This window comes from Drechmeria coniospora, chromosome 02 (genome assembly GCF_001625195.1).
Source record: "Drechmeria coniospora strain ARSEF 6962 chromosome 02, whole genome shotgun sequence".
Lineage (NCBI taxonomy): Eukaryota > Fungi > Ascomycota > Sordariomycetes > Hypocreales > Ophiocordycipitaceae > Drechmeria > Drechmeria coniospora.
In genome coordinates this window covers 7519784-7542097 of record NC_054390.1, presented here as the reverse complement: position 1 = coordinate 7542097, position 22314 = coordinate 7519784, and the positions used below count along the sequence as shown (strand labels likewise).

The 22314-nt window shown below is 58.6% G+C and overlaps 7 protein-coding genes and 1 non-coding gene across 8 annotated transcripts; 4 read left to right on the top strand and 4 right to left on the bottom strand.

Annotated features, from left to right (window-relative positions):
* Positions 1-3390: 3390 nt before the first annotated feature.
* DCS_05185 (Ribosomal protein S30) lies at positions 3391-3752 on the top strand (the record flags this gene model as incomplete). Its single annotated transcript, XM_040802491.1, has 4 exons — positions 3391-3424; positions 3487-3512; positions 3565-3669; positions 3726-3752. The coding sequence occupies 4 exons, from the start codon at positions 3391-3393 to the stop codon at positions 3750-3752; spliced, it is 192 nt and encodes a 63-aa protein (XP_040657524.1).
* A 632-nt stretch (positions 3753-4384) lies between these two features.
* DCS_05184 (RNA-binding protein 8A) lies at positions 4385-4893 on the top strand (the record flags this gene model as incomplete). The annotated part of the gene is made up of 2 exons (XM_040802490.1): positions 4385-4618; positions 4684-4893. 2 exons carry the CDS (start codon positions 4385-4387, stop codon positions 4891-4893), a joined length of 444 nt encoding a protein of 147 aa, XP_040657523.1.
* Positions 4894-6115: 1222 nt separating this feature from the next.
* On the top strand, positions 6116-9988 carry DCS_05183 (WD domain, G-beta repeat containing protein; the record flags this gene model as incomplete). The annotated part of the gene is made up of 1 exon (XM_040802489.1): positions 6116-9988. The coding sequence occupies one exon, from the start codon at positions 6116-6118 to the stop codon at positions 9986-9988; it is 3873 nt and encodes a 1290-aa protein (XP_040657522.1).
* Positions 9989-10491: 503 nt separating this feature from the next.
* On the bottom strand, positions 10492-12473 carry DCS_05182 (p63 protein; the record flags this gene model as incomplete). Its single annotated transcript, XM_040802488.1, has 2 exons — positions 10492-11997; positions 12054-12473. The coding sequence occupies 2 exons, from the start codon at positions 12471-12473 to the stop codon at positions 10492-10494; spliced, it is 1926 nt and encodes a 641-aa protein (XP_040657521.1).
* A 976-nt stretch (positions 12474-13449) lies between these two features.
* DCS_05181 (short-chain type dehydrogenase) lies at positions 13450-14456 on the bottom strand (the record flags this gene model as incomplete). Its single annotated transcript, XM_040802487.1, has 2 exons — positions 13450-13673; positions 13727-14456. The coding sequence occupies 2 exons, from the start codon at positions 14454-14456 to the stop codon at positions 13450-13452; spliced, it is 954 nt and encodes a 317-aa protein (XP_040657520.1).
* A 664-nt stretch (positions 14457-15120) lies between these two features.
* Positions 15121-15243, top strand: DCS_t62. Its single transcript has one exon. It is a non-coding gene; the product is annotated as a tRNA-Leu (tRNA).
* A 546-nt stretch (positions 15244-15789) lies between these two features.
* Positions 15790-17873, bottom strand: DCS_05180 (Endoplasmic oxidoreductin-1; the record flags this gene model as incomplete). The annotated part of the gene is made up of 3 exons (XM_040802486.1): positions 15790-15904; positions 15966-17707; positions 17781-17873. The coding sequence occupies 3 exons, from the start codon at positions 17871-17873 to the stop codon at positions 15790-15792; spliced, it is 1950 nt and encodes a 649-aa protein (XP_040657519.1).
* Positions 17874-20675: 2802 nt separating this feature from the next.
* DCS_05179 (cyclin-dependent kinases regulatory subunit) lies at positions 20676-21716 on the bottom strand (the record flags this gene model as incomplete). The annotated part of the gene is made up of 4 exons (XM_040802485.1): positions 20676-20966; positions 21108-21347; positions 21401-21545; positions 21607-21716. The coding sequence occupies 4 exons, from the start codon at positions 21714-21716 to the stop codon at positions 20676-20678; spliced, it is 786 nt and encodes a 261-aa protein (XP_040657518.1).
* Between the last annotated feature and the right edge of the window lie 598 nt (positions 21717-22314).

Sequence of the window (22314 nt, the reverse complement as noted above, 5' to 3'; positions counted from 1 at the left end):
AACGGGGAATGACGGTGTACTGTAGCTGATGAAACGGCCCGCCTCGGCACGAGGCTGAGGCGTCAAGGTTATAACACTACTTGTATAGGAGGGAATTAATAGTCCACACTCCACACTCTGGTCGACGATTGTCAGCCTCCACTTTGCTGTCCAGCATTGCGCTTTTGGGGGGAAATAAGTACTAGGTAGGTATTGACAATTGAAGTGGCGCTTCCAGAAGGTTGAACCCTTGTTCTATCTAGTATTGCTACTCGCACTAATGTGCGCTGTAGGTGTAGGTGTAAGTACCTAGTACTTACTGTAAATACGTACAGCATTACAGCATTACGGAGTACTCGGTACCGTACCCTTTGGTTGTAAGGATGTGCGAGTACAGTATTAATTCTGAGTATTAAGTACACTGCACACCTAAGTACTCCGTACTTGTCCATGTATGTGTACTTGTAAATGTACTTGTAAAACTCCTGTTGCCTTGCAAGTATTCCTACTGCACAGAGTACATATACACTACGGAGCAGAAAAGTACCAAGGTAGGTCTATCCCGTCCAAAGTACGGAGTACTCCGTACTACCTATTCACTGCACTCCGCACAAGTACGTAGACTAGGTACTTTCTTGTAAGTACGTGCACTTCACTCCTGTTGTACGGAGTACAACTACAAGTACATGTAAACCCAATTGAGCACCCGTCACTCGTAAATGTGCAATACGTCCCAGCTGTACGGAGTACTGAATACGGAGAACTGCCAATTTGTGTCAGATGCTGGTGCTCGATACGGAGTACACTACGCCCAGATTGTGCGGAGTAAGCACTCCATCAGTAAGGAGTAGGGTAGGTAAAAAAACCAAACAATACAAGTGGCTGTGGACCCACCTGCTCACACCCGCCACGCCTTTCCTGCAGGCTCCCTCCAAGCCTGAAACCCCCCCCCCCCCCCAAGCACTCCGCACTCCGACGGAGTCAGCGATATCCCCACTTACTAATAATACTGTACATGTACTTACTCCGTATAATAATTGTCTGTTGTACGGAGTAGTCAAGTACAACTACTCAGTGCAAGTAATTGTAAAAGTACTTACTTAGTTGTAATTGTAAGTACATGGACTTACAGTATGCTGTACTGTAATTACGGAGTATCCGTACGGAGTGTTCGCTGCCCTTTTGCCATCCCCAGAACCGCATCGTCCCGCGTGAGGTGCCGGAACAACTTCAACATGTACAAGTACATGTACGAGTACAGTACAACTGCTCATGTGCCCGAGGACAAAGACATACAGACCAGCTGAAATTCTTTGCCTTTATGCCCTGTCCTCTCACGCTAATGCATGCAAGCTTCACGCTTCACAGCAAGAGGAATACGAGCTGTGGCTGCCTGTACTCGTGCGTGGGTAGGTCCACTGTAACGGCCAGGACGGTGGAAGCGTTGAAAGGTGCACACATCAAGAGTAATTACACGGTACTGTATAATTACTGTACGTACTTGTACTTACAAGTGCAAGGACATACGGTGGGTGTACATGTGTACATACCGTACAGCACATGCACACGCAAGTACATGTGCATGTACTGTAAATTACAGTACTGTACTGAAGTGCACTGTACACCTGCTGCTCCTTGCTACGGAGCACACTGTACGGATCTCGGACAACAAACTGGACTAAGTACCCAGTGCTCCGTACAAGTATTAAAACTTACAGCTGCTACCTTTTGAATCAGGTCTGGTGCAAGCGCTCCGTACTGTACGGCGTAGTATTAATAGCGAGTGCTCCGGAATGCCAGTGCATGTACTCCGTAGGTAGTAGTGTACAGTACATGTAGGTACAAGTACACCTACTTGTACAGTACTTCGGTATGCATCAGAAAATACTCTGCCATCAGCGCTGAATCGGGATCACTGGTGCTGACATGACTGCATCCATCTAGCCGTATGAGGGCGAAACGAACTCCATCGGGTTTGCCGTTCTTCATCGCCTCCATTACGTGCCGCGCCCACTCTGATTCATTTCTTGACATGCATCAGCGTATTTTTGCCAGCACGGTCGCCACATACTATTCTTGAACGGAGAGCAGTTTGTTCGGCCGGGCTGCCGCTGTCCTGTTCGAGTATCTGTGCGCACTTTTCCGTATATTGGTAGGTATTACCTACGCAGCCATGGCAGTTCTCGTCCCTCATGTTCAGTGTTCTATACATGTACATGAATCTGCAGTTGTAATACTCGATACGGAGTAGGAATGAATTCCAACCCAACAAACCAATTCTGCAAAGTCAGCGGCCCCAACTGGTACAGGTACCGCACGTACGGTAGTAGGCGGGCATGCGCAAGCCACAGCGGTCATGCTATCCATGTAGACAAGGTTTGACCAGAGACACGCAGGTGAAATTCGTACGTTGCTTCGGACGGAGGAGGATACATGGTCGACACCTCACTTTCTGGCAGACAGGGTCTTCCCAGGTCTTTCGTCGTTTTTCGGTCTACTAGAAAGAGGTCATTTCTCCGCATCCACTGCTAGATTCCCTGCTGTGGAGAGTTGATCAGTGAGAAGTCCATATGCTGGGGCGAGCAGTCAAATTGACACCTCCTCCCCTTTCCACAATGCCTACGCACCGCAAGGAACGTTAAAGCATGGCGTCTAAATGCAATGATACAATTCCACTGGCGCAATGAAAGGTTACTGCCTTTGTACTGGAATTGCCTGCAGGCTTCAAGTTCGGACTTGCACATACTATACATGTGCAAGCATGTAATACTTGTGACCAGTCGCTGACCAAACGGCCGCTCGAGCAAACAAGGTCTCGACTGCGCCGTGCTGCCATCCCGGTACGTCTCACATAACCGACGCGGGGGCGAGCGTGTCATCGGTGGATAAACGTCTCTACCAACCGGCAAATGCGACTAAATGCATCGCCTTGGCTTCTCGGAAGCCTCATCTACATTGCATGCCTTGGTATGGCTGCTCCAGACCAAAATCTTTCGGAATCTTCCATGTTTTATGTTATCTGCGAATAGTCAGCGAACAATATTGATCGCCTTGCGTCACGTCAGCTGATGCACGAACCAAGCGTTGCAGTATTTTTTTTATTCGTCGAACTGAACCCCCAGTGGGGTGCATTCTGGTTATTATTGATATTACCAGTATATCCGCCTTTGACTACTCCGACTCCGTACAGTGATATTCCTTAAGTATGCTTCCCAAAAAAAGTCGGAACGCTTATGTCATCCGCCATGACTCTCAGCCGCCCCATCCTTTATCCGGAAGGGCATGTTCCCCCTCCGCAGCTCACGTGAGTCACACCTCCGCCCACAACCTTGGCAAATTGAACGAAATTTCTCAGCGCGGCTCCGCGTCCTAGTCAACGCATCCACATATCACCATCACAAATCCATCAAAATGGGAAAGGTTCACGGATCTCTCGCCCGTGCCGGTATGTTGCCTCGATTGCACGTCTGTGTTGAGTCGAGGATTTTTCGCTGACTCCCTTCTCAGGCAAGGTCAAGTCTCAGACGCCCAAGGTTCGACGCTCGACTTCTGCTCGACGACAGTCCGATCACTGACCCCGTACAGGTCGAGCCCCAGGAGAAGACAAAGGTCCCCAAGGGCCGTGCCCTCAAGCGCCTCAAATACACTCGCCGATTCGTCAACGTCACCCTGACCGGTGGCAAGCGGAAGGTGAGACCCGACGGCGACGGCACCGACGTTGAACGCCGACGCTGACGATTCGATAGATGAACCCCAACCCCGGCGCCGCCTAAACGAGGGGCCAGGAATGGAGAGGATCGAAGACGAAGTAGGCCGACGTTCCCCCAACGGTGGCAAGAATCCGTTGGTGGATATGGATTGTTAGGTCGATCGATGGCTCGGCACTACCGGAGTGAGCAGTGCGAAGCAGCACGGCAACTTGATACGGCGTCCGGTGTCTTTCCTCAATACAACGAAAGATTTTCCGCAATGTCCTATTCCCCTACTGATCTTGCGCAATGGGTGACGGTGCATGCTGATTCGGCCAAGGCGGGAACGATGATTGCTGTCTGGATTTCCCAACACGTTACATCAGCGTCGCCATGCCGCACAGAATAACCTTGCGCCCGTGAAGCGTCCAAAAAGTTCGTAGACAGCCTGCCAATAGTGATGCCTCAAAGACATGGCCAAGTTCGTAACTGGAGGCTGCATATCCGAGTGCGCGCCGATTGCGTGCGTGCCGACTGGCGTAACTGCTCCGTTATCTGTCACGTGACTAGTTCACACGGCAAACCATCGTATCCACCTGTGGGTAGAGAGAATACAGTACTTACTTACATGGCGGGTGAAGCTCAGTACAGACATCTCAGGCAGGTCGTTGCCCCCCAGTTCACTTCAACGCCCGAGTAGGGAAAAACAAGCAGCCATGGCGGACGTGGAAATGGAAGTCGACCAACCCGGGTCGCCTCCGGCGCGAAACGAATCCGAGATGCAGACGCAGACGAAAGCGACGGCCGTTCGCTCCATCGAAGGCTGGATTATTGTCGTCACCAATGTGCATGAGGAGGCAGATGAGGAGGTCCTGCAGGACAAGTTTGGCGAATTCGGAGAGATCAAGAACCTGCATTTGAATCTGGACCGCCGAAGCGGATACGTCAAGGTTGGCTGCCTGTGCTGGCTGCCGCGAGGTGATTCGAGGAGCTGCCGCTAACCTGCTGCTGTTAGGGCTACGCTCTGATCGAATACACGACCCTGGAAGAAGCGAGAGCTGCGATCGATGCCACAAACGACACCAAAATGCTGGATCAGACGATAACGGTCGACTTCGCATTCGTCAGGCCCCCTCCGGGCAAGGCTGGCCGAGGCGGCCGAGCTGGTGGCCGGCGGGCGCGCAGCCGAAGCAGAAGCCCTGCGCAGAAGAGGGGTGAGGAGTGAAGATGGGAAGGCGAAGCGAAGGAAGAACGGAATATTTTGGCCGATATGCTGATCTGTTGGTCACCGCCATGTCGGCGCGTGGAACCTTCCTCTCTTGGTGGGTAAATACTCCCGACCACATGACGCGTTTGTGCTAACGAGCAGCAGAATGAACATGTCGTCGCTCATGAGGAGGCTCAAATCCTGCATTGAATGGGGGGCATACGGACGTGACTGATGATGCATTCTTGCAAAGCCAAAACGACTGGTTTTGGGAGCCGCAGCCATACCCAGACAAATAGGCAATAGAACCACGGTTCGGGGAGCCGCTCGAGCTATCCTGCGGGCTCCTGAGAGATTTCACGTTCATCCTGGCATGCATCGCCATGACTCGTACCATTCTGGCCAGGGAAGCCTACGCCAACGGATCCGTCTTCCCAAGGCACTGACCGTTCGCCACAAGAAGCACATTACGCTCGTCAACAAACACGTACGTTCACATGCTCGAGTGACCCGCGATCCTACTTCCGACAGCCGGTACAATGGTGTGCCCCATGGACGCGGAGCACCTTGCTTGGTGGCCAAGGCCATGCTGTATCGTGAACTGATCGCGCTCCCCATGTCCTCTCCTGTCCAGTTTCATCCCACGATTACACCGTCCCAGGGAGTCGCCACGTGCGAGTATCAGGAGAGAGTGAAATTTTATGACCGGCCGAGCAAGCGGGATGGGATGGCCATGTAGTTGCAGGCTGCTGCCTATATCAGTATATCATGTATTGTCAAGGGAGAGTGACCAGCATAGAGAGGGCATAGAGAGGGCGGCAATGGCACTCATAATGGCCCAAACAGAAAGAATAGTACAGAGAGTACACTCATACTAGACAGCTGGACAGGTTGATTCATTGCCATTTTTGCTATTTGTATTCTAAAAGACAAAAGTTGAAGCTGTGTGGTAAACGTCACGCTGAAGCTCCGGTCCGTCCCGGTCCCTGACGAGGGCGAAGGGTGCAGCCCCCCCCACCTGAGCCACCCACCGACCACCGACATACTTACTCGAAGCTCCCGCCTCACAGCTCCTGCGCTCGCATTCTCTTCAGTTCACCTACCAACGCATCGACTGATCCGTCACCAACAACCGCCAGCGGTTTTCCCTTCTCCGCCATCCGCCCGTCCATGCGCTCATGTGCAGAGGCGATGATGGCGCCCCCTAGAGTTAGACATGTATAACCGCGAGTCGAAAATCATGCGGAAGCTGCTCGGTGGCAGGACGGCGGCCGACACGTCGACCGACATTTCCAGTGCGAGCCCGACCACACCGGTTCCCGTGGCCTACCGTCCCTCCAAGTCGCAGAATGCCGTGTACGCCGCCGGTGTTCCCATATCTTGCTTCGATGTCGCCTCGGACAAGCGCGCGGCCGTGCTGGGTGGTCCGCACATCCTGAAGACCATGGTCCTCGACGGCGCCGGCTACGCGTCCTTCAGCTTCACAGAAGGGCTCGACGTGCGGGCCGCCATCCTGACGAGGCAGTCGACCAACCCGAGGGCGAGCGTCGTCGCCGACCAGCTCAACATCCGCGACGTCAAGTGGCACGGCAGCTCGACCATCTTCACCGCCTGCGCGAGCGGCAAGATATTCGCCTACGATCTGGCCCGCATAGGTGCCGGCGCCGGCTCGGAGCCGCTCGAGTGCATACAGATCCAGGAGGACTCCCGTCAGGTCAACACGCTCGACGTGAACCCCCATCTCAAGAGCTGGGTCCTCTCCGGCAGCCAGGACGGCACCGCCCGCATCTTCGACGCCTCGGCCCCCCTGCAGAACCGATCGGGCGTCCTGACGTTTCGCCAGCGGTTCGCGCCTCTGCGGTGCATCGACTCCGTCCGCCAAGTCAAGTGGTCGCCCAGGGTTGGGCACGAGATGGCTTGCTGCACCGAGAGCGGCGTGGTGCTCAAGTGGGACGTCCGACAGCCGGTGAAACCTCTGCTGCGCATCAACGCGCACGAAAAGGCCTGCGCCGCAATCGCCTGGCACCCCGACGGCGCGCACCTCATGAGCGCCGGCTGGGACACCAAGCTTCACGTCTGGGACCTGGGAAGCAGCGCCGACAAGCGGCAGAAGCCGAAATGGACCATCTCGACGCCCGCCCCCGTGTCCGCCATCGCCTGGCGGCCCGGCCTCTGGTCGGCGACGACGCAGTCACGACGCCTCGCCGAGGTGGCCGTGACGTACGACGAGACGAGCAACAGACGGTACGGCACCTCGGCCGTGCACATCTGGGACCTCGCCCGCCCGACCATGCCCTACAAGGAGATCCAGCGCTTCGACAGCTCCCCGACGGCACTGGCATGGCAGGATCAGGACGTGCTCTGGACCGTCGGCCAGGACGGGCTCTTCAACCAGTGCGACGTCGCCTTTGCCCCCAAGGTCATCGATCGACAGTCGACCTCGGCCATGGCCTTCTCCCCACGAGGTGACGTCGTCATGTTCCTCGACGAACGACCGCAGTCTCAGCGACCGCGGCCCTCGAGCACGCACGAGCCTGAGGTTCACCGGCAGACCTACACGTCGATTCCCAACACGCCGGCCTTTGGTGTCAGTCGAAGCGAATCGGAGGAGGAGGTCATCGGCACCTTTCTCGGCCCTCGTCGGAGACGGGCCCATCGGAGGAGGCTCAGCGGCAGGGATGGCGGTGGCCGCATGAGCACGACGCCCCCCTCCGGCGGCTCCTCGTTCCCCGACAACCCGAAGCAGGTGTTGAACCTGGAGCAGTCGATCAACGTTACCGGCATCTTCAAGACGCAGCAGACCATGGCCTCTGGCCCCATCCCCTCGGCCAAATCCGTGCACGTCTACCAATACCTCTCAAGTGAGTATCTCGAGACGCTAGCGAAGAATCTCCCAGAGGTTCAAGACGGTGCCACTCTGGTCGACCGGGTCGGCTCCATCATGGAGCGGTTCGCGAAGGCGGCCGAAAACGCCAACCAGTACAGGCTGGCCCAGACCTGGAGGATCCTCGCCTACGTCATGCGCCTTCTTCTCGAACGTAGGGCCCAGTATCATCTCGATCTGCGTGTCAACCGGTTCCAGAAGCTTCCCGGCGAGGATCTCAAGGGCAGCGCTCGCCTGAAGCCCCCGGATTCCAATGACGGAAACGGCGAGGAGACGCCTCGGCGGCCATCGACGCAGAGGGGGAGCATCGACAGCCGATTTCTCTCGCGATCACTGCTTACCGAGGAGATCGAGAGCACCTCCAACGCGGCCACTCCGTTGGCACGGCCTACGGACCCGGACGTTGTCGACGACCATACCTATCAGTATGGCAAAAAGCTCGCCCCGATCGTCGAGCCGGAGAGCCTCCGGCTGGGTCCCGCCGTGCACGACTCGTTTCGAGAGAGCACCAGTCCCGAGGTCGGCGAGGGCGTCGCGACATCCACATCGATGCCTGGCCACGAAGAGTCCAGCACCGAAGGCTACGACTTTTACGATATCGCTGCGCCAGTACAGGCCATTGACGTTCCCGCCCCGAAGAATGACGCCAAGGGACCCAGGTATGAGGCACACGCCGCCGGCCAGGACTCGGTAGAAACGTTGAGCCAGATGTTTTCCATATCGGACGGGACGAAGCGTTCCATCGCCAGGAGCAGCTCGAGCGGCGATGTGTTTGCGAAGCCTCACCTCGTGCGACAGGCGTCCGGGACAGAAAAGTCGAGCGTTACGTCGAGCGTGGAACTCGGCGGCCCCGACGATGTGTCGCCGACGGCGTCTAGGACGGGCACAGAGAAGCGGACCGAGTCCCCGGATGAGGTCTTTTTGATTTCGCAGACGACCTTGGGCACGGATGAGTCGTTTCCGTCCCAGACAACCTACTCCGGCTCGTACGGCCAGAAGTCTCCAGGAGATCCCTCTGAGCGACGCAGCTCCATGGCCAACGTCGAAGTCGAGAGTGCGCCGAGCCCGTCGGAGCCAAGTTCGTCTCCAAAGCACGACACGCGGCGGTACGTTATTGAAAGTGACTATCTGCCATGGGAAGACGACCCTCCATATCCATACACATCCCCCTACCCAGCAGCAAGCGCCGACGGTGCCCACTCGGCCGGACCTCCGTCACCTCTGGACCCGTACAGGCTGCTCACGAGCGCACTCGCCTTCGAGAGCAAATCGTCGGCCCTCAACGCCTCTGCCATGATCCTCCTCTTGAGGCCGCTCGTGCCCGAATCCGTCATTGACGGATACCAGGCGCGTGCGATCCTGCGCCAGCACCACGCGTGCCTCATGCGCATGTCGCTCTTCGTCGAGGCCGCTCTCCTCCGCAACCTCTGCGTCAAGGGCTGGCCCGCCGGCCTACCCGACTGGGGCGACAACTACACAGTCGTCTTCGCGGTTGCGCAGCAGGGCGTCAAGGTCGGCTTCTTCTGCTCCGCCTGCCGGAAGCCCCGGGAGGTCGACCCCTCGGCTGGCGCGAACGCCGTCTGGACGTGCGAGCGCTGCCGCAGCGTCATGGCCCCTTGTGCCGTCTGCGGCCACCGCAATCCGGAACGGGCCGACGGGATCCCGTTGGAGGTTTCGGAAGGCTCGGCAGCCGTTGCGTCCCTCTCGAAGTGGTGGTACTGCCCCGGCTGCGCACACGGCGGCCACGCCTCCTGTCTGCAGACATGGCACGCCCCCGTGACCGGCTCTGCACCCGCGGACGCCTCCTCCAAGTACAGCGACGGATGCTGCCCCCTCGACGGCTGCGGTCACGCCTGTCTGCCGGGAAAGTACCGTGGCGAGACGACGACGCAACGGTCGGACGAGACGGCCCGCGCGGCGGCGGCGGCGGCGGAGTCGGCCCGCATGGCCGCCGAGCTGCATCACCAGCGCAGCACAAGCGGCAACGGTAGCAGGAAGACGAGCCCGCACCAGTCGTCGGCTCTCTCGGAGCGCGGCAACCTCGCGGTCGTGAGCGACGGTCATGATGTCCCGCCGAGCCATGCCGTCAGCGCGGCGCGCGAAACACTCAACGCAGGGGGGGGCGGTGGGATCCTGAGCTCGAGTCCCAGCCGGCAGCCGGGTGCCGGAGCCATGTCGGGGGATCGGGAGCGCAGGAAGAGCGTCAAGTTTGCGCGGACGGGACGGTGATGGACGGCCCTGGGTTTTGTCGAGAGATGAAGAGCGGGAGAGGCCGGGCCGTATTTGTCATGTTCTGTTGTCACTTTCTCTCTCTCCTGGTCAGCACGGAGTTTGGCGCGTGTTGTTTTTTATCTGTGCCAGATTCTCCTGGCTCCTGGTAATGGGTGGATGCATCACAAAACGTAATACCAGTCTCGTTGCTCATCCTACCATTGGCATGCAACATCATGCAGCAAACGACCACTCGCATGGCCACTCGTATTATCACACATCTTCGTTCATGTTTTCAACAAGGGCTCTCATCACCTTCAACTCGGTCATATCCCCTCAGGCACGGCATCGTACAGCATGGCACTTGCAGCTGGCAGCGTGGGTGGAGTGAGTCACGTTCATCACGAAGAGATCCATGTCCGCCGCTTCCGATACTGTCTCGTACCTCCATGAAGCACATTGTGTATTCTGGGTATCTCAACGTATTCGTTCCTTTGTACACTCCCGTGGTGACGTCCCGATCAGATGCCCGCAATGTTTTCCCGCAGGCCCTTTGTTCTGAGAGTGAACGACTCGTCCAGGAGGGTACCACCGTCGGCACGTCCCCCCCAGCGGGCAAGCCGTCCGTTCGTTTTCGTAGGCGCGTCGGCGTCATCCAGGCTGGCGCGACGGCTCCCCGCGGCACTGCTGCTGCTCTCGGCATCGGCGGGAACCAAGGTGGCGAAGGGGACGGCGGAAAGGACAGCAGGGGTCGCGGAGGGGACGGTGGATGGAACGGCGGCGGAGACGGTGACCTCCGGCAGCCGTCCGTTCAGCCGGCCAAGCCAGAGGCCCCGGACGCCGCCCTTGGTGCGCTCGGGAACCTCGTCGGTGCCGGCGCTGCAGACGTAGAGGAGGTATTTGAGGTTCGGAAGCGTGTGGCGTATGTCGACGACCTTGAGCCCTTGGGAGGCGCAGAGGGTCTCGACGTTCTTGTTCAGGAGAAACCAGGCGTACTCGAACCGCCACTGGCCGGTGGTGGAGCCGCCGCGAGGTAGATGGAGGGGAAACTCGCGGCGGGCCTGCTTGTTGCCAGGCACGTGAGAGATGTCGTCGCGGACACAGGAGCGGGATCCGTGGGCTTGCAGCGGGTAGAGCAGAGGGTGGGAGAGGTAGAACTGCAGGTTGCGCACGAGGAGGGCGGCGAGGCCGAGGGCGGCCGAGAGGGCATCCTCGCCGAGGGTGCGGGCGATGGCGGCGTCGTACGTGGAATTGGGCAGCGGCAGGTTGCATATCCGAAACGACAGCGGCGGCGCGTCGTCGATGGCCGTGAGGGGAAATATCTCGGACAGCTCGGCACAGATGCGGCGGCGCTGGCCGCGAATTTGGCGCGCCGCCTGGGCCGCGAGCTGCCTCGAAGACTCGAGCACCTCGGTGTTGTTGGCAATGTCCTCCTCGGCTCTCGCCTGCGCCTCCCGCCCCTGTACGATGGCGGCACGTCGGCTCCGTAGAGACTCGCGAAGGTCGTCGCGGCGTTTTTCGACCAGACGGTTCGTCCGCCGCTGACTGGCGACGTACTTGTCGGCCAGAGCGGCCTCCTCGGCGGCGGCCTCGGTCGCATCGACGGGTGACTCGGCGAGTATGGCGTTGATCTGCTCCGTGATCCGCTGCCTCGTCTCGACGGCGTCTCGTATGGCAGCCTCGAGATGGGCGAGCTTCATCAAGGCGTTGTAGGACGAGGTGACGCTCGCAGGCGCCTGCCTCGGCTCGGCGGCACGGGTGGCGAAGTCGAGGGAGTAGAGGCCGTCGTCGAGGTGGAAGACGAGGGCGTTGGGGGGGAACCGCCTGTCGACGAGGGTGCCGATGAAGTTGAGCTCGCGAAGGTCGACGACCTGCTCGAGAAGAAAGGCCCAGACAGCCTCCTGCTCGTGCCGGTTCCGATTCCGGTCCCGGCTGGCGCGCCTGAACCAGACGCGGATGGTGACGACGCAGGCGCGGGAGGCCCAAGGATCGAGCTCGGCGAGGGTGAAGAAGCGGAAGTCGAAGTTCTGTCGTGGCGCGAGACTGAGCAAAGGATCCATCATCCATCAATTGCGATACTCACAGCAGACCTCTCGCGCACCTCGCTGACGTAGACTGGCTCCGGGTCACCGGCCACGTGCAGGGAGAAGAAGACGTCGGCTACGGAGCTGTCGATGAGCTCCTCGAGCTTCCTCTGACGGGAGGCGGGGTTCTCGTAGCTCCAGCTGAGGCTGCTCCTCCTACGCGTCGGGGTTCTGCCCTTGTCGATGCGCGTCGTGCCATGGCGGTCGGGGGAGGAGGCGGACGACTGCGATCTCGTCTCGGGCAACGCCTCGAGCTTGCTGTTGGGGGACAGCGGGGACAGCGAGGACAGCGAGGCGTCGTCGGCAGCTTGCAGGCTCTCGAAGCAGAGGTTACGCAGGGAGAGGCCTTGGAGATGACGAAGCTTGCGGTTCTGGGCCACGAGGCGAGGCCTTCGCGGGGGGGCCGAGAAGGACGACATGCCGGGATGTCGGCGCGGTGATGCTTCCCGACGCGCTCATGTCATTTCGGTCGGACGCGTATGGACATGGACGGACGGCACTGGGTGATGAAGGCGGCGGTGGTGGGCGAAGGGGGGGGAGGGGGGTGGGTGATGGTGGTTGCCGCTGGGAGCCATGGATGGATGGGAGAGGCAGGCTTGAGGTTGGGCGTCGATTGTCTGTCGTCATAAGTACAGCCTTGCGGCGAGTGGAGTGCTGGGAGTGCAGGCAATACAGCGTACCGTACGGAGTAATACAGCGTGCTTACGTGCTCCGTACAGCACGCGTCCTTCTGTGGGGGCTGTTATTTCATCATTCAGGGCCACCTACTGCAACGGTCATAGTGCAATTGCTTGTGTCCTTCCCTTCTACAAATATAATATACTGTATTAATGCCCACCAAGTTCCAACGCGTACCAAGTACACCTTACGAGTACAGAGTACATGCAGCATGATCAACACCGTAACACTACTGTTTACTTGGCACCTCGTAGGTGCAGTGCCCACTTGTCTACTCCATGTACCGCCGTACGCAGCTCACGTATAGCCTGATGCAAATACATGTACTCCAAACTTACAACTCCTTACTCCGTACTTACTTGTCTGCGCCGCACAGTCAGTAATATGCCGTAAGCACCCGTACAACTACCCTCCCTCCTACCTTCGTCAGCCCAATGTCGTGATTCTGGTTCGTGCGCCAAGAGCCTCGTCACGTCTTATGACGTCCGTCGGCCAGATGGAACATGGCGGGATGCATCGATGGACATTCGCCGAGGGATCCCGGTTTCCACTTGATCCGCGCTCCATAAACAAAATGGGACCAGAGTGTGACCTGCACAGTGGGGGATGGCGGACACGACAGCACCTGGCTGGCCATCGGAAAGCTCAGCATCGACGGAGAGACGTCTCCGCTCGACGACGGCATCGACGCACGCTCGCAGCAACATGGTGACGTCCTCAGAGGTTCATGGGCACCCCCGTCGAACAGGTCGCTCCTGCGTCGACGGTCAGCACCGTACCGGTGATCCACCTCGCCTCGCCGCAGGCCAGGAAGCGCACGGCGGCGGCGCAGTCCCAGGCGTTGCCCTCCGTCCGGAGCAGGCTCCGCTGCCGTCGTGACTCGCGCATCTCGGCCGTCATGCCGTCGCCTTGGTTGTAGACCATGGGCGTGTAGAGCATTCCTGGTGGTGGCGTCAGCCATGCTTCCCACGAGTTTCGGCGAGAACAAGGTCACGATGGGTCCAGGCGGAGGGGGGAAGGCGGCGGCGGGAAGCGGGCGTCTCCGTACCCGGGCACACACAGTTCACGCGGATGCCCTGCGGCCCGTGGTGCGCCGCCATGGCCCGCGTCATGTTCACGACGGCCCCCTTGCTCGTCGGATACAGCAAGCTCGGCGTGCCGCCCCGGAGCCCCGCGACGGAGCCGAGGTTGACGATGCTGCCCCGGATGCCGCCGTCGGCCGCCGTCGGTTCGTTGGCGGCCATGGCGGGGATGGCATGCTTGGCCATGAGCATCATGCTCGTCACGTTGACCTCGAGGCCCCGCGTCCACTCCTGCACGTCGACGTCGGTTGCCGTGCCGCGGCCACCGAGGATGCCGACGTTGTTGATGAGAATGTCGACCCTGCCGAACGTGCCGAGCGCCGCCTCGACGACGGCGGCACAGTCCTCCTCGCAGCTGACGTCGGCCCTGACCGCCAAGGCCGTCGTCGGTGCCGCTTGGTCTCCGTTTCGGCGCTCCTGGCCGATCATGGCGACGGTGCGTTCGGCGAGGGCGACGTTGACGTCGACGCAGACGACGGAGGCGCCGTCCTCGGCCAGAAGCATCGAGATGGCTCGTCCGTTGCCGACGCCGTCGTCGTCGCTGCCGGCGCCCGTGACGATGGCCACTTTGCCGAGGAGGCTTCGCGAGGGGCGTGACATGAAGACGGGTGCTGACGCGTCGGTGCAGGAGAGGAAGACCATGGTTCGTGGAACGAATGAAAGCCTCGGGGAAGGCAGGGAGGGATCGTGGTGACGTAATACTACTACTCCGAAAGTAAACCTACAGTTGACGGACTAATGTTTGAGCATGTTCCGTCACGTCTCACTCCAAGCACCCTTGATACCCCTCAACCCTCACTCCTCACCCCTCACCCCCCACTTGCTAAAGAAAATCGCGAAGACAGCGACGTCATGGGAATTTTGGTATAGTTGTGGTGAATAGGATCCATTCGCGAGAGAGTACGGAGTAATGCAGTTCATGTCACAACAAGAGGTTCCAGGTTACGATGCCGCGCTGCAGGGTAGGTGTATATCTGCCAAGTCAGCACTTGTAGGTACTGCAAGTAATACTTAAGTAAGTACAGTACGGAGTACTCTCTGTATTAATACTTCGTACTCCGAAAGTATATCAACATTATTAATATTATTACTCCACTTACTCCGTAACAGTACAGTACAGTAATACAAGTTCTCCGTACAGTACAGGACAACTAAGTACAGTAAGTATTTAAGTAAGTACTGCAAGAAGTACGGAGTACGGCTGGTTGGGCCCACAGCTGCCCCGCCAGCCCCGCAGACGACCCACGCCGCGCTTTGTAGCTCTCATAAATTAAAATAACGCAGTATCGTTTCAACAATCAGTCAAGGCACTTTGGCCGAGTGGTCTAAGGCGCCGTGTTCAGGTTCAGCGATTCAGTGTATTCGTACGCTCGATGAGTCCCTACTCGCGGTCTAGTAATAGGCGAGGGTTCGAATCCCTCAGGTGTCATATTTTTGACTCTCCTTTTTTTTTCTTCACGAGCTCTCTTTTTTTTTCTGCTCGCGAGGCCACGCATTCATTCAGACTTTCCGCGGACGGGAGTAAGTATGTATGTACAGGCAATATGCATGTAGGCAAGCAACTACTTACGCGTACGCATACATACGTGCGTGCGGGTCTCCCCCTTTGATCCTCATCACGTCGAGTCCTCGACCGCCAAGAGTTGACGGCAGGCAGCCGGAGACATGCCAAATGTATGCTTATATAACCATTATTTCAAAATGTACTGGATGCATGTGCCATCTACCCTTACTTGTTCGTTCATCCGTCACTGACGCCGTGCACGGGATCACGACGACCATGTCCAACGTGACGAGAGCGCCCAGTGAAGCGAATGTGAGACGGGCGCTCCGTCACGAGTGACCGGATGATGGAGAATGGATCCGGCACGATGACAACCAGACGAGTCGTGGTGCCGCAGCAAAAAGAAGCCAGTGTACAGCGTGCAGTCTATCCCAACGCCCTGAAAATGCGAATGCTTCCTCATGCATGAATCTACAGTTCGGCCCGGTTCAAGTCTGGGAGCTGAATCGTCCACTGCCGCGGGTGCACCGGCAGTCCAACCCAGAACTGCCACAGGCGCCGAAGCTCGGTGACGAAGATGTGCCAGCTGCAGGGGTAAAGGTCAGCGCATGGGTCGACGCACGACGACGGCCGGGGCGAGGACTCACAACAGCTTTGGTGCGCGAAGCCAGCCGCGGATGACAATCTTGACGGCGACGCCTAATTGCGCCATCTCGTGCGCCGTACGGTCGTACAACGAGTCGCTCCTCGGTCCTTGACGGCGCAGAGCGATGAACTCGCGCAACGCCTCGTCCTCGTCCTCGTCCTTCGCCTCGAGGCTCTCCGCCTCGTCCTCGTCCTCGTCCTTCGCCTCGAGGCTCTCCGCCTCGCTCTCCTCGTCCGGCAGGAGACGGTCGGCCTCGCTCCCGTCGGCCGACGGGGCGCCGTGCTGTTCGGGGACGCTGGCTTCCGACGCCTTCTCCGCGACCGCCGGTTCCGTCACGTGGACGGGGCGAGGCGTGGACCGGGCAGGGGAGGCGGCATCGTCCGACTCGACCGCCGCCCGACCCTTGACCATCTTCCTGAACTCGCCGATGGCGCGAAGCGACTCGCTCAAGCGGGCGTACGTGTTGAACAGGGCGACGAGCTCGGTGCGCTTCAGGACCGGCACCTCGCCGCTGTTGTTGTCGATCTCGAAGAGAACCTTGAGGGCGGTGCCGTAGCCGTTTGTCTGAATCTTGCCCCAGAGCCGGCACTTGTCGCAGCCGACGCAGTCCATGAGCCGGCTGATGTTGCGGAAGCGGGCCCGGAAATCCTCCTTAAGGGATGGGCCCTCGCCGTTGACGAACATGAGGCTCTCGTCGAAGATGTTGGGCACCGCGGCCGCCATGTTGGTCACCTCGAGGACCTTGGCCCGCGTCGCCTCGTCCTCGGAACGGTCGCCGGTGCAAAAGGTGTACTGCGGCCCGCGCATGAAGGGGCCGAGCTTGGCGACGGCCCTGGTGACGAGGGCGTAGTTGAAGTAGAGGTTGCTGATGCGGTCGGAGAAGCCGTGGAGGCGCGAGAGGTAGCAGGACAGGTTCGGCTGCCACTCGCCCGTCGTCTGGTTCAGAAAGTCCCAGCACAGGTGCGCGCTGATGCTCGCGTGCATGCCCGACACGACGCGGTAGAAGACGCGCTTCTCCAGGCACTCGTCCTCGGCCTCGTAGCCCGTGCTGGCCACGAAGGGCACGTTGGGCTGGCGCAGACGCTCGGCCTGGAGCTGCGCCTGGCGGCCGGCCGACTGCAGGACCTGCTTGAAGTCCTGCACGGCCGGGCCGGCCGGCCACAGGGGAGACCCGAGATTGGCCGAGTGGGGAAAGGAGCTCTTCTGGAAGCAGTTCTCGCGGTAGATGGCATCCCAGACCTGCTTCGCCCCCTCGCCGCCGTATCCCGTGAAGCGCTCGGGGTTGCGCAGGAGGCTGACGTAGTCCCCCTTGGACGTGGCGCTCTCGTCCTCGACGACGCAGTAGTCACGGTCGTCGCACTCGTCGTCGTACTCGACGACGCAGCTCTCGCCGACCTCGTCGCCCAGCTTGCCGTGCAACGGCCGATCCGGATGCGCCCTCTGCTCCGTCTTTCCCGGGTGCTTGGCCAGGGGCCCCTCCAACTTACCCAGCTCGTGCGCGCGCCAGACCGGCGGGATGTCCTCCTCGTTGTCGAGCGTCTCGACGGCGCAGGCTATGTTCCCGCACACGCCGTTCCCATCGTCCCAAAAGGGGCACGCCTTGTTGAAGAGGTTGAGGCGGTAGTGAGAGAAGAAGTCGGACGTTCGGACGAGGTGGTCCAGGTTCGGCTTGACGTTGCCGTTGAGCTTTTCGAGAGTCGCGTACGAGGCGCACGCGTCTTGCACGATCGATTTGGAGGATACCTGGGACGCCGAGACACGTTAGCAACCGACGGATGGACGAGCGTCGTGGCTGGAGCGTCGTGGCACTTCGTACCGAGCATTCGCTGTCCGACGACGAGGAGCAGGCCGAAGGAGTTGCCCACAGGGAGAAGACGGAAAGGTAGAACAACCGACTGGCCGTCTTCATCGTGGCGGCGGCGGCGGCGGCGGCGTCGGCAGTCCGAGAGGAGCTTGGTTCCTATCGGCGAAGGAGGAGAAGAGGAAGAAGATGGTCATGAAATGTCGTGGCCGTCGTCGAGTGAGGAAGGCTGCCGGTAACAGGCCCAAGGTGGCGGCAGGTCTGACGGGTCGGGCCAATGCGTCCGACGACGAAAAGGGTGTGCGGCGGGATGAATTGGTTTTCGATTCGAGACTGCGGTCAACAGAATCAAGAGATCGAAAGCCTGGGGTTGGGTTTTCGGCGGAGATGCCACGCTGGCTGATGGGCTGATGATCAATCAAGAAGGATCCAGAGCCGGACCAGGTCGGTGCGGGACAATTATAGTGATCCTATAGCACACCATTTTTAGGTAGGTGGTATTCATGCTGGATGGCTCCATCGCCCGCATTACGTACCTCGCGGTGGTGCCGGTACGCAGAAATGCCGTGGGATAATGTACAAGTACGAACAGGTGCACGGAGTGCAGTGCCAGTACCCCGTACAGTAGGTGTACATGTACCAGCACGCACAGAAAGAGCTCATGTACAAGTACATGTTGCCACCACGGTGCACTAAGTACATGTACTGTACTGTACAGTAGTTGTAGTATTCGTACCTACTAACCTACCTAGTAGTAGGTACGGTACTTACAGTACGTGATCGTACCACGCAATTCAGGGGCCCCCGCAGGGTAGCAGACAGGCGGGAGGGGCGCAATGGCGACGAATGCTGTGGTTTGCAAGTAATACTGCAAGTACAGTACGTTGACAGGAGGTATCGATACCTGCACTCGACCAAGACAAGTACTGTACATACAAGTAATATGGTACCTATTAACGGACAACTACTACTTGTGCTGTAGGTACTCCGTGGAGCGGAGTAGAGCATGTCATTACAATTGCACAGCACTTAAGTGCCCTACTTACAGTACATGCATAGACAGACTGAAGGTACCTAGTAGCATCTGCTGAGCAGTACTCAGGTCATTCATTGTCCATGAAGTACAAGTACAAGTCGATGCACCTCGGACTTGTACCAGTACACCTATGCATCAAGTAATTACCCCGTACACAAGTCAGTACTGGGATAAGTGTACAAGTAATATGATGCACACTACCAAGGTACCTTGCTTGGTGCCTAGTAGCCTGTTATGTTGCTCGGTTCCAGGTGTGTACCACTGTAGGTGATGCGATCCGTGGGCACCGAGTGCGGGTGGATCACCTCCTGGCACTCACTGTTAGTGTAATACAACTAATTAAGTACTTGGGCACCTGTGCAAGTACTGTACGGAGTAAGAGGTACGGAATATGTACATGGTACGGAGTACTGAGGGCATCACACTACACAAATAGTCGTACATATACATGTGCAGCACGCAACTACTCCGTACATGTACTGTACTTGCATGTAATTGTCAATAATACTAATACTGTATTGAAGTGGTACCTTAGTACCTACGTAGATACAAGAGCACCGCACCTCCAGAGGAAATGCGACACTCCTTAATAATTCACGCCTCCGAACCGGGCGATTACGCGCTCGAAAATTCCCCACGGACGCACACACGCAAGTACTGTTCAAGCCTTTGAAAATCCTGACACGGGTGCTCCGTATACGGTAGTTAAATTAAATTACCGTCAGCCCAAGCCATCGTCGCACCGTCAGACCACTCTCAGCATTTTAGTGGCGAGACACGATCACCTAGATTGATGCAACAGAGCGCATGGTACAGTGCGGGCGGAGTACGGGGCACTTGCAGAGAGTTGGAGTACTTACTGCACAACAATACATGGAAACATGTATTCATCGCCAGTCAAGTAATTATCTTCCCCACGTCGACGAGAAAGAAAGTGACTTGTAGCGGGATAAACGCTTGTTGTCCGCCGCTGTCACGAACCTCCTGGCAGTATTACTTGCACACTTCCCAGGAAAAGTACTTGCTTACCAGGACTACAAGAAGTCCTCGTATGGGCGTCGGAGCTTGCGGACATGCAAGTACGGAGTACGGAGTACTTGCAAGTACTTATGATACAAGTTCAACACACTTGTAATCCCAGTAATACTTGGTGCCGCACGGAGATGCACAACGAGTACTTACAGTACCGCCATATCACCTCCGTGGAATCGCAGTGCGGAGTACGGAGTACCTAAGTATACATTTGTCGCAAGTACAAGTGCAGTAAGTATGAGTTGGGGGTTGTACATACATGTGTTAACTACGGAGTACGGAGTAATAATACTCCGCACACCTATCCGTACTTACATGTACATATCCATACTGTACTTGTACTCCAACCTGCGCGGACAAGTACATCCTATTGGTAAAGAGGTACTCGTACCAAGCACTCGAAGGAGAATACAGTATTACTAGTATTACCTACTAGGTACGGAGTAAGTATTAGTACCAACTCCGTTGTTACCTGTGCTTGTGTGTTCCCGACAAGGAAACGGCTGCCCCCACTGGTGTGGTGTGATGATGGCTGCTGCCGAGTCCACTCCCGCACGCCCATGGCACCATCATCAGCAGTCGATGGCTGCTCCGGCGTTGCCTTCTTTCCCCATGCATGCTAGGCACGGTGCGCAGGTGTCAGTCTGCATATTTTCCTTGCCGCGTCGCCGTACCTACAAGAGGAGCGCAACGACGTCCAAACGGCACGTCCTTCGCCCTCGCATGGCCGTGGGCGAGCGGTCCGTCGATTTCGAGACATGGACGAGACGACGCGACGACGGAGGGCGGTGTCAACGACCATGTGATGTAATAATTCTAGACTATGCTGAACGGCAACCAACCTAGGCCAAGCCGACGCGTTCTATTGCTTCTTCCTTCACGCGGCAAGAGTCCGCCGCGGCCGACGACGCCGGACGACACGAGCCCCGCAGCGTCGTCTTGCCCGACCGAGGTCCGCCGCCGCCGAGGATCCAAACAGACAAGGCGCAGGCCCGCGCTCGATGATGTCGAGCGGGGAGCGTTCGCCATCGGAATCGGCAAGGTTCAACAGGAGGCCGTCGTCCATTTCGTGCCGCGACCAGGCAAAGGCAGGTGCCAACGACGGGTGGCTGGCCCACGGTGGCCTCGCAGGCCTTGTGTCGATGTTTCCGTGGAGCCGGCGGGAAGAAGACAAGTTGGCATGCGGAGACCGTGATATTCGTAATGGGGCGTGAAACAAGAACCGAACATGCAGCGTGCACCGGTCCGCAGATGCGGCGCCATCGCTATCGTACATGGGCACCTCCGGAGCCGAGGGCGGCCCTCACTGCGGCGGTTGATAGTTGAGCGGGCGCCTGCTGGGCCATCAGTCGCCGCGTCGAGCGTGACGTTTGCGGAGGGGAGGAGGGAGGGAGGAACGGGGAGGGAGCAGCGAGGAGGGAGCAGCGGGGAGGGAGGAAGGGGGGAGCGCCGTACTTGAAGAGGAGAATGTGTGGTTCGGGCTCGTGCACCTCGTAATGTTCCCAGCCGAGACTCTGCCACGGCGTCAGCTCCGCACCGGCCGGCCGGCCCGCCTCGGGGACCTCACCTGCGTGATTCCGATCGCCCGCCACTCGTCCTCCCACAGAAGCTTCAGCGTGCCCTTGGAGGTGTCGTGATAGTCCTTGGGGATGGCCTTGAGCATGGCCTTGGGCAGCTGCACGTGTCGGTACTCGTACTCGCTGTCGGAATACCTGCCTCGGCGTCAGCCCGACGCTCCCCGCGGGGTCGGTCCGGCGGCGTCGACGTGCTCACCTGGAAGAGTAGTGGATCGAGTCGATGTACTCGTCAAGGCGCGCGCGTTCCGCGTCCGACAGCGGCCGGGGCGCCTTGTTCCTTCGGGACGTGTCAATGTCCAGCGTCATCTTGCCGACGTCTCCTCGGTGGAGGCGAGGCGCGAGCTGGGAGGCCGAGCTTCTCTTGGGGTGCCGCGAAGAGGGGGAGTCCCGGGTGAGGGGCGGACGCGTCGACGCAAACCGAGTCGTTCTCTTTCCCCGTCGACGCTCGCGGAGGGCAGCCCGGACGATGCGGAGCAGGATCAGCCTTCGCGCGGGGTGTGAGCTGCGCAGGCGAACGCACGCTCTCCGATCGGGTCCCGGACAGGACGGAACAGGCAGGGCGAAGAGGAAACTCTGTGCGGCTGCGCCGGAAAGGGACAGGGAGAAGGGCAAAGGGATCGAAGCGAAGCCGAAGGAGGTGGACGAGGATGCGGTTGAGGGAGAAGTTGGTGGCGGGGAAGAGAAAGTCGGGTGGGGACGGAATGAGGAAGTGGATGCTCGACAAGTTGGCCGTCGCATTTACCGCCGCCGTGCGTGGGACGCAAAAAATAAACAAGGGTTCTTCAGCGTTCCAAACCCCGGGCCTGCCATGGCCTTCAGCGCCTAGCCGCCTACGCCCCTCCCCCGGAGAGCGCTGCAGCCCCACGCGGGCGGGCGGTCGTGCGGCCTACAGCGGTCGCGTCAC